Source organism: Labeo rohita, chromosome 20 (assembly GCF_022985175.1).
Source record: "Labeo rohita strain BAU-BD-2019 chromosome 20, IGBB_LRoh.1.0, whole genome shotgun sequence".
Taxonomy (NCBI): Eukaryota; Metazoa; Chordata; class Actinopteri; order Cypriniformes; family Cyprinidae; genus Labeo; species Labeo rohita.
The window spans coordinates 31,509,380-31,526,303 of record NC_066888.1 but is presented as its reverse complement, the minus strand read 5'-3'; the positions used below and the strand labels follow the sequence as shown (position 1 = coordinate 31,526,303).

General features: G+C 36.2%; 1 protein-coding gene across 2 annotated transcripts in view; it reads left to right on the top strand.

Annotated features, from left to right (window-relative positions):
• The window catches only part of disp1 (dispatched homolog 1 (Drosophila)), a 76,533-nt gene extending 60,054 nt beyond the window's left edge, over positions 1-16,479 (top strand). For both annotated transcript variants that reach the window (XM_051092201.1, XM_051092200.1), the window contains exons 3-8: positions 4,373-4,402; positions 6,269-6,392; positions 6,569-6,696; positions 10,861-10,958; positions 12,675-12,772; positions 12,882-16,479. In XM_051092201.1, coding sequence (XP_050948158.1) covers positions 4,373-4,402; positions 6,269-6,392; positions 6,569-6,696; positions 10,861-10,958; positions 12,675-12,772; positions 12,882-16,469 — 4,066 coding nt within the window. In that variant the 3' untranslated portion in view covers positions 16,470-16,479. The remainder of the gene's footprint in view (positions 1-4,372; positions 4,403-6,268; positions 6,393-6,568; positions 6,697-10,860; positions 10,959-12,674; positions 12,773-12,881) is intronic.
• Positions 16,480-16,924: the final 445 nt, after the last annotated feature.

The window sequence follows — 16,924 nt, the reverse complement described above, 5'->3', positions numbered from 1 at the left end:
GATTGTGATCGGAACTTCTGAGCAGATTCGTGAACCTTTTGGTTCAGATCGGAACTTCGGTGCGGGTTTATGAGTCATTCGATTGTGATCGGAACTTCTGAGCAGGTTCGTGAATTTTTTGATTCAGTTCAGAACTTTGGTGCGGATTTATGAATCATTCGATTGTGATTAGAACTTCTGAGCAGATTTGTGAATCTTTCGATTCAGATCGGAACTTCTGAGCAGGTTCGTGAATCTTTTGATTCAGTTCAGAACTTCGGTGCGGGTTCATAAGTCATTTGATTGTGATCGGAAATTCTGAGCAGATTCATGAATCTTTTGATTCAGATCGGAACTTCTGAGCAGGTTCGTGAATCTTTTGATTCAGTTCAGAACTTCGGTGCGGATTTATGAATCATTCGATTGTGATTAGAACTTCTGAGCAGATTCGTGAATCTTTCGATTCAGATCGGAACTTCTGTGCAGGTTCATGAATCATTTGATTGTGATCGGAACTTCTGAGTGGATATCGCAAAACTTTTTTTTTTTTTTTTTTATGAAACATTACAAAAAAATCAAACCTTTAAGACTGTTATGTAAAACAAAAAATAAAAAGTAAGTAAAAAAAAAAACAAAGGGGGGAAAAAGAATAGAGAAATACAAAAAAAGTATTTTTTCTTCTTTAAAGCAGAAAGAAAAGTCACTTACAAAATGAGATTAGATGAACATAAATAAATCTGATCAGAATGTTTCTGTGTGGGTACATTGCCAAACAGGTGAATAATTTTTCCTCAAAAGAGTGACAAAAACAGCAACTCACTTTAGTGTCTGATTTGTATTATAATTATATCCATAAGCTTTTTGCGAAATTTGGATCAAATCTCTTTACACTTGAATTTAATACTTTATTTGTCATTTATGCTGCACCAAGTATGTTTTGGCCACTTTAAGTTGAATACAAGTGCTGAAAAGTCAGATTAAAGACGTCTGGCCTGTCGCTGGAATCACAGAGTATCACATTATTCAAAGCATGTTGTATTCTGCATTCCATAGTCTGGAGTTGAAGCTGTCGAATTCTTGCAGTAGGAGGCCAATAGATAATGAAGATGTTTCTTGGACAGCTTGTAACTGTTGGCCACAGTGTTGAAATCCAGCCTCCCTGTCTGGAGTCCATATATCCACGTATGTCAAAGCAAAGAATGCGCAGATATCAGGAGTCGACCTCTAGACCTCGCAGAGCTCGTGGATACAGCCTTCTCTGTTTCTGAGCAGATGCATGTGTGCACGTCATTCACGTGTGCGCTTGGGTTTGTTTCTCTGCCGTTGCTATGATTATTATTGCAGTAATGTCAAATTAAATGTTGTAAACATTTGACATTTCAGCCTGAAGATTCTACATCATTCTAATTTGTTAAATGTTTTGTATACTTAAAGAGGAACGTTCTGTATTCGAAAAAAAAAAGACTCTCAGCATTGCATTTATTTGATAAGTAAAAATAGTAAAATTATGAAATATTTTTATTATTTAAAATAGATGTTTTCTATGTTAATATATATTAAGATGCAATTTATTTCTGTGATCAAAGATGAATTTTCAGCATCATTACTCCAGTCTTCAGTGTCACATGATCTTTCAGAAATCATTCTAATATGCTGATTTGCTGCTCATGAAACATTTCTGATTATTATCAATGTTGAAAAGGCAATATTGTTGTAGAAACCATGATACGTTTTATTTTTCAGGATTCTTTGATGAAAAGAAAGTTCAACAGTATTTAGTTGTATTCAGTTTTTGACAATATTCACGGCTGATACAGTCAGGCAGTCAGTTGTCACATATAGTTTAATCAGTTGTAAATGTGTTAGACTGAACTTGAATGTTGTTGTTGTTTTCTCTCATTTTTTTTTTCCTGTTCCCTTTTTTGACCTCTGACCTTCAGCTACTGTTTCACCCCCGTGAATTCAGATTCGTACATCGTTGCAGGTTTGCAAATCATTTGATTCAGATCAGAACTTCTGAGCAGATTCATGAATCTTTTGATTCAGATTAGAACTTCTAAGCAGATTTGTGAATCTTTTGATTCAGATTGGTACTTCGTTGCAGGTTTGCAGATCATTTGATTCAGATCAGAACTTCTGAGCAGATTCGTGAATCTTTTGATTCAGATCAGAACTTCGGTGCAGGTTTGCATCTCTTGATTCAGATCAGAACTTCTGAGCGAATTCGTGAATCTTTTGATTCAGATCGGTACTTCGTCGCAGGTTTGCAAATCATTTGATTCAGATCAGAACTTCTGAGCGGATTCGTGAATCTTTTGATTCAGATCGGTACTTCGTCGCAGGTTTGCAAATCATTTGATTCAGATCAGAACTTCTGAGCGGATTCGTGAATCTTTTGATTCAGATTGGTACTTCGTTGCAGGTTTGCAGATCATTTGATTCAGATCAGAACTTCTGAGCAGATTCGTGAATCTTTTGATTCAGATCAGAACTTCGGTGCAGGTTTGCATCTCTTGATTCAGATCAGAACTTCTGAGCGAATTCGTGAATCTTTTGATTCAGATCGGTACTTCGTCGCAGGTTTGCAAATCATTTGATTCAGATCAGATCTTCAGTGCAGGTTTGCGACTCTTGATTCAGATCAGAACTTCTGAGCAGATTTGTGAATCTTTTGATTCAGATCAGAACTTCGGTGCAGGTTTGCATCTCTTGATTCAGATCAGAACTTCTGAGCGAGTTCGTGAATCTTTTGATTCAGATCAGAACTTCAGTGCAGGTTTGCAAATCATTTGATTCAGATCAGAACTTATGTGCGGCTTTGTGAATCTTTTGATTCAGATTGGTACTTTCGTTGGAGGTTTGCAAATCATTTGACTCAGATCAGAACTTCTGAGTGGATTTGTGAATTTGTGAATTCCGACTTGCTTTTTAACTTGCAATTCTGACTTTTTCCTGAGAATTTTAAGTTTACATCTCACAATTCCATTTTATATAAAATAAAAAAGGTAACTGCAGCTTTCTATTTCACAAAAATCTTAATTCTGAGGAAAATGGTGAGTAAAAGTTGAGATTATTCCATGTTGGAAACAGGCTTCAGAACTAATTTTTTGCATAGTGTGAAGAACATTTTAATATCTTAAAGAACTCTTTTCCACTGTAAAATGCAATGGAAAGTTTCTTCATGGAGCCATCAACGCCAAAAAGAAGCCTTTATTTTTAAGAGCGTATGCTAAAATGCTGAACTAATTTCCAGAGAACAAAAGATGCACACATCCAAATATGAAATAATAATCTCCAAATCACGCGTGGGGAAACTCCCAAATAGCGATGAAGAAGTGTTGCACTCCAGTGGAATAATCCATCCCGATATCTCATAAATGTTATTCCATTTTGGACCATCTCTCATTCACGCCCCTGAATTCCTCAGCCGTGGCCCAAACATGGAGCGTTCGCTGATAGCGCACTTTATAAATCATCGCATTGGTTTTTTCCCCCCGCCGTCCTCGCTGCTTAGCACAGGAAGCGGAGGAAATCTGCTCCTCGTTATTTACTTTTGGGTTCGGTTATTTGATTATCGGCTGTCTGCGTGTACTTTTCTCTGATTGCACGGAGAAGGACGTGCACCTTTCTGTTTTTTAAAGCCTAATGGGACTCACCTTGAGCCGAATATGCAGATGCTTCAAAGCCTGCGCGCTTGCAACATCTGGTTGTTGTATTAACGTGTCCGTTGAACTTTCAAAGGGATTTACGGCCTCTCGAGAAGTCGCCCTGTGGTGAAAAATTCTTGCCAATGGCTTTTGTTCATCTGTGCCTCCCAGTGCCATAGCAACCACTAATTATAGCATTCCACGGATTCCCTTTTAAGACGATGAGGAAGAAAATTACAGCCACCTCTTGGCCCTGTGACCCTACTGCTCCCATCACTGTGCAAGAGAGCAATATTGGTTGTCGTTGTGGTTCTTCAAAGATGGCTGATTTGTTATTAGTGGTGGCGTCATTATATTTAGAGTATTCAGCATCCTGCACCATTTATTCTCCAGATTAGGCTTTTCTCTCAATGCACCTGCGTGCACAGGCCATTAATGCGTCTATATGTTACACGAACGCACGAAGGCGGCTGATTGTGAACAGCTGTGCATTGGCGCGTGGTGATGCCGTTTTGGCCTCTAATGTGAACATCCGCAATGGTTTCGATTTGGAAAAGCAGCACGAGGAGTCGTGGCTGAGATTTCCCCCACAGGAATGTGTGGTTGAACGGAGAGATATAGACCTCATACGGTGTGCGGTTAAAAATACGCCTTCATGAAAAAGCACGTCTCTCCACACAGGTAGTTTTAATCCACTGTTTGGCTGTTAAATCTAATCCCTATTTATGCTTCCTTTTGTCTTTCAGCCCTCCAAGGCCTTTCCGTTTTCCCAAAAGGTAAGCATACTTTTCTTTTTTTCATGTAATTATTAAAAAAAAAACAAAAACAAAAAACATGTAGTGTCAATTTTGTTAGTTGCTGATAAAGTCTTAGCTATTTATATGTGCTACAATGCATTACATAACAGTTTCAGTTAATGCAAAATTATTTTTAATAAAATTGAGAATGAGGTATTTTTAAAAATGTTAATTTTAAATGACATTGTAATCATTGCACTATAAAAAAATATAATTTTTTTTAATTTATTTTATAATTACATTTTTATAGTATAAAAATGCTTACAATATCATTAAATTATTTACTTGTTTAATTATATTGCAGTATTAAAATATCTTGCATTACAATTTCAATTAAATGAAAACAATTAACTAATAAGACTAAAATTTGTATTTTTTTTAATGTTAATTTTAAATGACATTGTAAGCATTGTACAATAAAAAAAATCTAAAATTATATTTTTATGATTTTTTTATTGTAGAAAAATGCTTACAATATCATTTAGTTATTTATTTAATTATAGTGCAGTGTTACAATATATTAGAATTTCAATTCATTGAAAATTATTAACTAATAATTAAGTCTAAAATGTAAATTTTTAAATGTTAATTTTAAATAACATTGTAAGCATTATACAATAAACAAATCTAAAATCAGATTTTTTTTAAATAAAAAATGTATTGTATAAAAATGTTTACAATATGATTAAATTATTTAATTATATTACAATATATTACATTACAATTTGAGTGAAAACAATAAACTAATAAATACTAAAATATGTCATTTTAAAATGTTAATTTGAATGACATTGTATGGATTATACAATAAATCTAAAATTGTATTTTTACTTAATTTTACAATTAAATATTGTTGTATAAAATGTTTACAATGTCATTTTAAAGTATTTACTTAATTATATTGTAATATTACAGTACATTATGATTAACTAATAATTAAGTCTAAAATATTTTTTTAAATGTTAATTTTAAAAGATATTGTAAGCATTATACTGTATTTTTAATGTAATTTTTTATTATTTATTTGTATAAAAATGCTTATAATATAACTTATTTATTTCCTTAAATATATTGCAATATTACAATATATTACATTACAATTTTAATTAATGGAAAATTATTATCTAATCATTAAGTCTAAAATATATTATTTTTAATTTTAATTTTAAATGACAATGTAAGCATTACACCATAACCCAAATCAAAAAGAATATTTTAATTTAATTTTATAATATAATTTTTGTGTAAAAATGGTTAAAATATCATTTAAAATGATTTACTTATGTAATTATATTGCAATATTACAATACATTACACCACTATTTCAATTAATTAAAAATGATTAACTAATAATTAAGTGTAAAATATATTTTTTAAATGTTCATTTTAAATTACATTGTAAGCATTAAAATACATTTTTACTGTATAAAATGCTTACAAAATCATTTTAAATTATTGCATTGTATTTAATTTAATTAAATGTTAATTTTAAAAAGACATTGTACACATTATACAATAAATAAGAAAATTATATTTTTAATTTAATTTTAGAATTAATTTTTTTTTGTAAAAACAAACAAACAAAAAGCTAACAGTATCATTTTAAAATTATTTATATTTTTAAAATTATATTGCAGTGTTACAGTATATTACATTACAATTTCAATTAATGGAAAATGTTTAAACAATACAAAAAGTGATTAAAAAAATCCTAATTTGTTTTGTAAATTAAAATGTGTAAAATCTATAAATGTAATGCATGTACAATGTTGTTTTTAAGGTTAGACAGTATTTATTATTCAGTGACTTATATATCCAAACGATATGTGAACCTCTCAATTGCAGTTACGCTGAGCTCATTGCTGATTGGCCGGTGGTGGTGTTGGGGGTGTGTACCGTTCTCATAGTGGTTTGTGCGCTGGTCGGTATCCTCGTGCCCGACCTTCCTGACTTCTCAAACCCACTGCAGGTGACCATGAGTAGCCTTTTTGTGTCTAATATTAGATTTATTTTTTATTTTTTTTGATGCATCAGGTTGCAATAGATTACAGTGACATGATACTTAATAATTAGTGAATTAATAAACTAAACCAAATTCTAAATGGGCAGTTTGAGTGAACGTTTTTTTGTCATTTTTCATATTAGGGATTTGAACCGAGAGGCACTGCAATAGGCCAGAGACTTGTAACATGGAACAACATGGTGAAAAACACAGGCTACAAGGCAACACTGGCCAACTACCCCTTTAAATACGCAGATGAGCAGGCCAAAAGGTAACAGAGTCCACTTATCTGATAACTGTACTTTCCTGTTCGTATTCGTCCAGAACAGCACTAGATGACTGACGTGAGCCAAGTGAGGATTAGGATTCAGGATCGGTCAAAATTGGTGCGTCTGTGGGATTTTGGTTTTGCAATAGAGGACATGACCTATTTATAATTTATTTGCAAATATGCATCTTAAATGCACATTGCAAAATGGACAGCACATCAGAAATGAGACTGATCGGATTTAAGCCTCTGGTTGCGTTCGGGTCAAATTGACCCAGAGAAGATTTTCTTTTTCCCAGAAATACTAATTAATGTTATTGCATTGGACTGGAAACTTACTGACTTTGTTCACACAGGGTATAAGTACTTCTCAGAATTTTGTTTTATTATTTGGGTTTTATTTCACCTAGTCACATTTGTCAAAAAAGACTGGACTCCAAGCAACTGCTTATAAATCTGTCATTATGCTGTATTATCACCAAATATTGGATTCATTCTTTTTGTCAACTTGTTTTCTTTCATTTAGGACTGGTTTTGTGTTTCTATTTGCATCTGATTAATCGTAGGCCTCATTTTTCTAAGAGCAGGTAATTTGTTTTTCAGTGAAAAAAATTTTTATTAATAATTTTCACAAAATGAGATAAAAAAAATTGTGAAAATGTGCACTGTTTATCACACTAGTGTGCTTTAATGTTTAATCAGGAAGTTTGCATTTAAATGCTTTTATTTAGTCACACTTGTCAAAAATGGCCAGCCATTGAAAATGAATGGGAAAGATCACAAACAGGACCTTTATTTTGAAATGCTTTAATTTTCTGAAAAGAGGCACAAAGGACACTTATGCTGTTCCTGTTAAATCTGACCATCGTGACATACAAGAAAGAACACATCAAGATTATTAAGTTGTCTTGAGAAAGCCAATTTACTGATCTACTATTTAAGATTATTCTTCTTCTTCTTCTGAGCCAAATTTCGGTATCTGTCTCCTCCTAGAGCTTTAAAGCTAGAACCACCAAACTCAGTCCAGACCTTCAGACTGGTCTGACTCGGTGTGCTGTATCTTTTCAGACTGATCCGGCTTACGGTCTTCATAAACCAGACTATCAAAACCACCGAAAATCCCATAGACTTACATTGACGGAATGTTCAAATGGGCCAACACTCTTCAACACATCCCAGAATCCCTTGAGGGATGCTAGTAACATGCTAATCATGCTACAAACATACTGGTAACTTGCTAATCATGTTAACAACATGCTAGTAACATGCTAATCATGATGACAACATGCTAGTAAGTTGCTAATCATGCTAGCAACATGTTAATCATGTTAGAAACATGCTAACAACATGCTAGAAACATGCAAATCATGCTAAAACATACTAGTAACTTGTTAATCATGTTAACAACATGCTAGTAACATGCTAATCATGTTAGAAACGTGTTAACAAAATTCTAATAATATGCTAATCATGCTAACAACATGCTATTACTTTGGTAATCATGCTTGCAATGTGCTAGTTACATGCTAATCATACTAGAAACATGGTAACAACATGCTAGTAATATGCTAATCATAACAAAATGCTAATCATGCTAGAAACATGCTAACAACATGCTAGTAACATGCAAATCATGCTAAAACATACTAGTAACTTGCTAATCATGCTAGCAGCATGCTAGTCATGTTAGAAACATGCTAACAACATGCTAGTAACATGCGAATCATGCTAAAACATACTAGTAACTTGCTAATCATGTTAACAACATGCTAGTAACATGCTAATCATGATGACAACATGCTAGTAACTTGCTAATCATGCTAGCAGCATGCTAGTCATGTTAGAAACATGCTAACAACATAGTAGTAACGTGCTAATCGTGCTAAAACATACTAGTAACATGTTAATCATGTTAACAACATGCTAGTAACATGCTAATCATGATGACAACATGCTAGTAACTTGCTAATCATGCTAGCAGCATGCTAGTCATGTTAGAAACATGGTAACAACATGCTAGTAACATGCAAATCATGCTAAAACATACTAGTAACTTGTTAATCATGTTAACAACATGTTAGTAACATGCTAATCATGATGACAACATGCTAGTAACTTGTTAATCATGCTAGCAGCATGCTAGTCATTTTAGAAACATGCTAACAACATGCTAGTAACATGCTAATCATGTTAGAAACGTGTTAACAAAATTCTAGTAATATGCTAATCATGCTAACAACATGCTATTACCTTGGTAATCATGCTTGCAATGTGCTAGTTACATGCTAATCATGTGAGAAACATGGTAACAACATGCTAGTAACATGCTAATCATAACAAAATGGTAATCATGTTAGAAACATACTAACAAAATGTTAGTAACATGCTAATCATGTTAGAAAAATGTTAACATGTTATTAATATGCTAATCATGCTAACAACTTGCTAATCATGCTAGCAGCATGCTAATCGTGATAACAACATGCTAGTAACTTGTTAATCATGATAAAAACATGCTAGAAACATGTTAACAATATGCTAATCATGCTAGTAACATGCTAATCATGCTAACAACATGCTAGTAACTTGGTAACCATGCTAGCAACGTGCTAGCTACAAGCTAATCATACTGGAAACATGCTAACAACATGCTAGTAATATGCTAATCATGCTAGAAACATGTTAACAACAAGCTAGTAACATGTTAGCCATTTTAGAAACATGCTATCAATATGCTAATCAGGCTAGAAAAATGCTAGTAACTTGCTAATCAGGCTAACAACACTCTAGTAACTTGCAAATTATGGTAACAACATGCTAATCATGCTAACAACAGTGTAATCAGCCTATAAAAATACAACCAACAGGCTAATCATACTAAAACATGTTAACAACATGTTAAATCATGTAAGCAATGTGTTAAATCATGCTAGCTGCTTTCATACTTTTACAACTGCTTTAAACTTTCAGGCTAGGCTTTCTCAAGACAACTTAAAGTTTGTTCTCAAACTTTACTCATCTAGTTTACATTATAACGTTTCATGGAACAACAAACCAAAACTGTTGTATTTCAGTTATGTATATCCTGCACACTGTCAGTAATATCATGAAACAACAAACTGAAGCTCTCTCTGTGGCTAAATACAAGGCAGTTTGAGCATGTGAGAGAGAGAGTTATCATAAAAGCAGATTGCATGCATTTTAGGGTAGGATGAAATGGGTATAATACTCACATTAGTAATGAGGTGCCTACATTCGGATAAATGAGGCCTACGATTAATCAGGTGCAAATAGAAACACAAAACCAGTCCTAAATAAAAGAAAACAAGTTGACAAAAAGATTGAATCCAATATTTGGTGATAATACAGCATAATGACAGATTTATAAGCAGTTGTTCGGAGTCCAGTCATTTTTGACCGGGAACACCACAAGTATAACAGGAATCCGAAGTTGCATTTTTAGTTTTTAGTTGTGCATTATAAAGTCAATATATTGTTGGCAGGCAGTTTTGACATTTTGTTACTGAATGCAATAATAATCAGATCAGTGCAGATACTTTTGGGCCCACTTTATATGGATTTTTGGCTCTTGAATAATAGCAGTGTTTGGTAATGCGATCATGTTGGCTGTATCATGACTCATCTGATCCGGATCATTGTGAGCTGGATTACACATCATGACAGAAGCGGTCTGAAAGAGAATGAGCGTCTGTATGGCACGGCTCCGTCTCAGCATGTGCATAGGCGTCTTCCCTCTGATTAAAGAGACTTCCTGTCTGTGGAACAGGATGTGCTGTCAGCGGCAGTCCTGCCCTCTGTCAGTAATAATGATAACGGTCATTTCAGTCGCAGATCTCTAATGGCAACAACGTGAGGAGGCTGAAATCGTATGCTGCAGCGTGCTCTGGACTTAATAATTAGTGCAGTGTTTTGTTTCCTTAAAGCTGTCTAAATCTGACAAGAATCAGACTGCAAGTCGTGAAGCATTAGATTATGGTTTGTGGTGACAGGGATTTTCCTGAATAACTTTCAACCTAGAGCAAGGATTAATAGGCTAGACCATTATCAGAGTAGATGGAATATTTCATTTTACATAAATGAATACAATTTTTATGTTTTTAGCTTGCATTGATTTAAGTTGCAAATACTCTCCTTATCCTATTTCAGTCACCAAGATGACAGGTGGTCCAAAGATCATTATGATCGAAAGAAAAGACAAGCGGAGTGGGATTTCAGTAAAGACAGTTTCTTCTGTGATGTGCCAGGTGAGTTTTGACTAATTTACTTTTGATTAAATACACTACCAGTCAAAAGTTTTTGGACAGTAAGATTTTAAAATGTCTCTTCTGCTCACCAAGCCTGTATTTATTTGATACAAAGTACAGCAAAAACAGTAAAATTGTGAAATATTTTTACTTTTTAAAATAGCTGCTTTCTGTTTTAATACATTTTAAAATGTAATTTATTTCTGTGATCAAAGTTGAATTTTTAGCATCATTTCTTCCAGTCTTCAGTGTCACATGATCTTTCAGAAATCATTCTAATATGCTGATTTGCTGATCATATTATCAATATTTAAAACAGTTGAGTGCATTTTTTTCAGGATTCTTTAATGAACAGAAAGCCAGAAAGAAACAGAAAGCCATCAGCATTTATCTGAAATAAAAAGCTTTTGTAATTATAGAAATGAATACTTTTATTTAGCAAGGATGCTTTAAATTGATCAATTTATTTATAATTATAAACATTTATAAAGTTACAAAATGTTTCAGATAAATGTTGTTTTTCTGAACTCTCTATTCTTCAAAAAAACCTGAAAGAAATCTACTCAACTGTTTTCAGCATTTTGAGCAGTAAATCAGAATGTTAGAATGATTTCTGAAGGATCATGTGACTGGAGTAATGATGCTAAAAATTCAGCTTTGAAATCACAGGAATAAATTACATTTTAAAACATATTCAAATAGAAAGCAGTTATTTTAAATAGTAAAAATATTTCAGAATTGTACTGTTTTTGCTGTACTTGGGATCAAATCAATGCAGGCTTGGTGAGCAGAAGAGACATCTTAAAAAAAAAAAAAAAAAAAAAAAAAAAAGGCCATATATATAATACAGTTGGTAATAACAGTCATTTTGTGAAAGATTATTACAATTCAAAGGAATTTAATTTTAAGATATTTTAAGAGATGTTTTAAAATGTACTTTATTACTGTGCTGAACTGTAATATTCAATCAGTTTAATGTGTCCTTGCTAAAATAAAGTATGAGTTTCTTTCAATTTCACATTTAAGACATTAATCAAATCTGCCACCTAGTGGCCCATTTAGAAAGGCAACTGGCTTTTGTTTCACTCTTAGAAAAAAGGTACAAAAATTGCCACAAAGGCAGTATTCTTCCAGAAGGTATAAATTTGTTAAATAAACTGGTTATTAACTCCTAAAGAGTGCATTAGGTGCATTAGTACCTAAAGTGTACATATTAATACATTACGGTACCATATTTGTGACCCTGGACTATAAAACCTTAAGTAAGTCTTAAGTAGCATGGGTATATTTGTAGCAATAGGCAAAAATACACTGTATGGGTCAGAATGATAGATTTTTCTTTTATGCCAAAAATCATTAGGATATTAAGTAAAGATCATGTTCTATGAACATATTTTGTAAAATTCCTACTGTAAATATATCAAAACTTAATTTTTAATTAGCAATATGCATTGCTAAGAACTTCATTTGGACAACTTTAAAGGCGGTTTTCTCATTATTTAGATTGTTTTGCACCCTCAGATTAAAGATTTTCAAATAGTTGTATCTTGGCCAAACCATACATCAATAAAAAGATTATTTATTCCACTTTCAAATGTTCTATATATCTCAATTTCAAAAAATTGACCCTTATGACTGGTTTTGTGGTCCAGGGTCACATTTGTAGCTTTTTGTACCTTGTTTAGTGTTTAACAACCAAACATTGTCTCTTCACAGGTGACAGCTATTCCCGAATCGTATTTGCATCTGCAGAAGGAAAGAACCTGTGGAATATACAGGCAATAAAATCCATGTGCAATTTTGACAATACACGGGTATGTAGCATTGCTTTGCATTGCATTTATTGATTATGCATAATGCAGATGCATATTAGGATGTTGGAAATTAGTGTTTCACTTCTGTTTTTCATATCTGGTCTTCTAGGTTCGCTCTCATCCTCAGTATTTGGATTTGTGTCAGCGCACCACTGCTGCCTCATGCTGTCCCAGCTGGACACTTGGGAACTACATAGCCGTCCTTACTAACAAGTCCTCCTGTCAAAAAATCACAGAGCGAGATGTTTCCCACACCCTGAAGATCCTGCGCTCCTGCGCAAAGTATTACCACAACGGCACCCTTGGTCCTGAGTGCTGGGACATGACGACCCGTAAGAAGGACCTCAAGTGTGGCAATGTGCCACGGAAGTGTACAAAATATAATGCCGTGTATCAGATTTTTCACTTTTTGGTGGACAAAGACTTTCTGAATCCAAAGAACGCGGACTACCTTCCACCTAACCTCAAGTACAGCATGCTCTTCTCTCCGACGGAGAAAGGAGAAACAATGATGAACATTTACTTGGACAACTTTGAGAACTGGAACTCCTCGGATGGGATCACGACCATCACAGGAATAGAATTTGGTATCAAACACAACTTATTTCAAGACTACCTTCTGACGGATACCATGTATCCAGCCATAGCTATTGTGATCGTGTTGGTGGTCATGTGCATCTACACGAGATCCATGTTCATCACCCTGATGACTATGTTTGCGATCATCAGTTCGCTGATCGTCTCGTACTTCCTGTACCGTGTGGTCTTCAACTTTGATTTCTTCCCCTTCATGAACCTCACCGCACTTATCATACTGGTTGGAATTGGCGCTGATGACGCCTTCGTGCTCTGCGACGTCTGGAACTACACAAAGTTTGACAAACCCAATTCTGAGCTCTCTGAAACGGTCAGCGTCACACTTCAGCATGCGGCGCTTTCAATGTTTGTCACCAGTTTCACCACGGCCGCTGCTTTCTACGCCAACTACGTGAGCAACATCACTGCCATCCGATGCTTTGGTGTATACGCCGGTACTGCTATCCTGGTAAACTACATACTGATGGTAACCTGGTTGCCAGCTGTGGTGGTTCTACATGAGCGGTACCTGGTCAACCTCTTTACGTGTTCTCGGGCGCAACACCACCAGACGCAGGGCGCTATGACGTTTTGGACAAGCCTGTGCCAGATGGTCAACAAGTGTCTTTTTAGCATCTCCGAGGCCTCTCGGATATTCTTTGAGAAGGTTTTGCCTTGCATCGTGATCAAGTTGCGCTATATGTGGCTCTTGTGGTTCTTGGCGATGATGGTGGGTGGTGCCTATGTTGTTTGCGTGAATCCCAAAATGAAACTGCCCTCTCTGGAGCTGTCAGAGTTTCAGGTTTTCCGCTCTTCCCATCCCTTCGAACGCTACGATGCGGAATACAAAAAACTCTTCATGTTCGAACGGGTCAACCATGGGGAAGACCTCCACATGCCAATCACCATAATTTGGGGAGTCACTCCAGTTGACAATGGAGATCCTCTGAACCCCAAGAACAAGGGCAAGCTTACGCTTGACACAACCTTCAACATTGCGAGTCCTGCAAGTCAAGTATGGATTCTCAATTTCTGCCAGAAGCTTAGGAACCAAAGCTTTGTGTTCCAGTCTGAAGAGCAAGACTTCACAAGCTGCTTCATGGAGACCTTCAAGCAATGGATGGAAAACCAAGACTGTGACGAAGCTTCTGTCTATCCCTGTTGTAGTCAATCCACATTCCCTTACCGCCAAGACGTCTTTGAGTTGTGCATCAAACGTGCAATTATGGAGCTTGACCGAAGCACCATCTACCACCTTGACAGCAAGACTCCAGGGCCGAGGTTTGACATCAATGACACAATTCGAGCAATTGTCCTCGAGTTTCAAAGTACCTACCATTTCACTCTGGCTTACGAGAAGATGCATCAGTTTTATAAGGAAGTGGATGCTTGGATTCAGGAGGAGCTGAGGGATGCTCCTGAAGGACTAAGCTACGGATGGTTTGTGAGCAACCTGGAGTTCTACGATCTGCAGGACAGCCTTTCTGATGGGACTCTTATTGCTATGGCACTGTCGGTGGTGGTGGCCTTCAGTGTTATGCTCCTGACCACCTGGAATATCATCATCAGCCTCTATGCCATCATATCAATCGCCGGAACCATTTTTGTCACGGTTGGGTCACTGGTGCTCTTGGGTTGGGAACTGAATGTGCTTGAATCAGTGACCATCTCAGTTGCCGTAGGCCTCTCTGTGGACTTTGCCGTCCATTATGGAGTGGCGTACCGCCTTGCACCAGAACCAGACAGGGAAGGAAAGGTGGTTTTCTCCTTGAGCAGAATGGGCTCGGCTATAGCGATGGCAGCACTCACAACCTTTGTAGCTGGTGCGATGATGATGCCGTCCACAGTTTTAGCCTACACCCAACTGGGCACGTTTTTGATGCTAATCATGTGCATTAGTTGGGCCTTTGCTACTTTTTTCTTTCAATGCATGTGCCGCTGTTTGGGACCTCAGGGCACTTGTGGACAGATTCCTTTGCCAAAGAAACTCCAGTGCTATGCCTTTTCAGAGCACACGTCTGAAAACCAATCTAGTCCGAACCAAGGTAAACTCGGTGCTTGCTACTCGCCCCGTTACCAGATAAATAACGCAAGAAGTGAGGGACGACACGAACACTATGAGCTTGAACCCTTGGCATTGAATGTCAGAGGTGAGGTTAAGGCCTCTGATGAAGAACAGGAAGCGTGTACACCATTGCACAATGGCGTCAGTTCTCATCACGCAACCTTGTGCGCACCCCATACTCCCGTGAAAAGCAGCACCGACCCAAGAGAACCAAACCCTGAGATTGAGAATGGCATAGAGCTTTCACATTTTCATCAGTACGCTTACAGTACAAGATGCAACTGTGAGAACTCCATGCATCAGTATATGAGGGAACAACAAAGGACTCCTTACCATCCTTGCAGCCAATCTAGAGAATGCCAATGCCCTGCTAAACAGGCCAATCACTTACCTGTGGGGCATAACCTTCAGTCCTCACGGGACATGACGCAAACTCCTGATTGTTATGTGAACTGTGGCCACTTCCAACATTGCTCACCAAGCCAAACATCAAGGCCATCCCCTCATAGATGTTTCCATGGGGGCTACAGCATGCACGCAGTGCACCTTTTACATCAGGCACTGTTGTCCGATACCGCAACGCACGATGAGTCCCACATCAGTGCATGTGGCCCCAATTCGCCTCTAACAGAGAGCCAGAACTTTCCAGCTCACATTCAGTTTCAAGATGTTCAGCGCTGCGCTGTACCTGACACAACTCGAGTCTGCAACGTTAATCACGATACACAGAAGACAGGGGACCTAGCATTAAATTCCCAGACTCCTCAAAAAATACCATGGAACCACGTAAAAACAAAAGTAAATGGCACTTGCGTTATGCTGCAGGACAGTCGTGAGATTCGCGAAGCGATTCCAGTAATACCCGAAGAAAGTGTCAAATGCAATCTGAGTGACAAAGACGATTATGAAAGGGCAGCGCCTGTATCTCCCAAAAAATTTAACTGTTTTAAAGGAACTGTAAAAGTAAAGTGCAATTCTGTAGAGTTTCACAAGCCAAAAACCAGCGTGCCTACTATTGCTATTAACTCAAAAGCCTCATCTGAGAGTTTATGCTAACATTTAAAATGAGAGCATTAGCTTGAGATATCAGAACATATTGCCATATTAAGATTTAGCACAGGAAAGTTTCTTGACATTATGCGCATGGGAATCCTGACATGACGTCAAGGAAAACTTTTGTCTGATTTAAGAGGAAACTATTTTGACCCACTGGCTGGTGTTGTGTGACATCTGTTTTAGATTATTTTTTTAATATCTGGCCACAGGCCATCACTTTTTCATGGGAACCGAAAAGCATAATCAGAATTATTTTCCTGCACATTTCATATGAACTTGTATATATTTTATGTGTGTGTTGTGTATGTATCTGAGTCATGCACTTTTTTGTTGATGCTGAATTGAATGTTTCGCCTATAAAGTTTTTAATACTTCACAAGTAAACTTCAGTAGTTTCTGTGATGGTGAATTGAAAGACTCGTGCTTTGTTTCAAAGTCGTCTGCTTTTTTCCAGG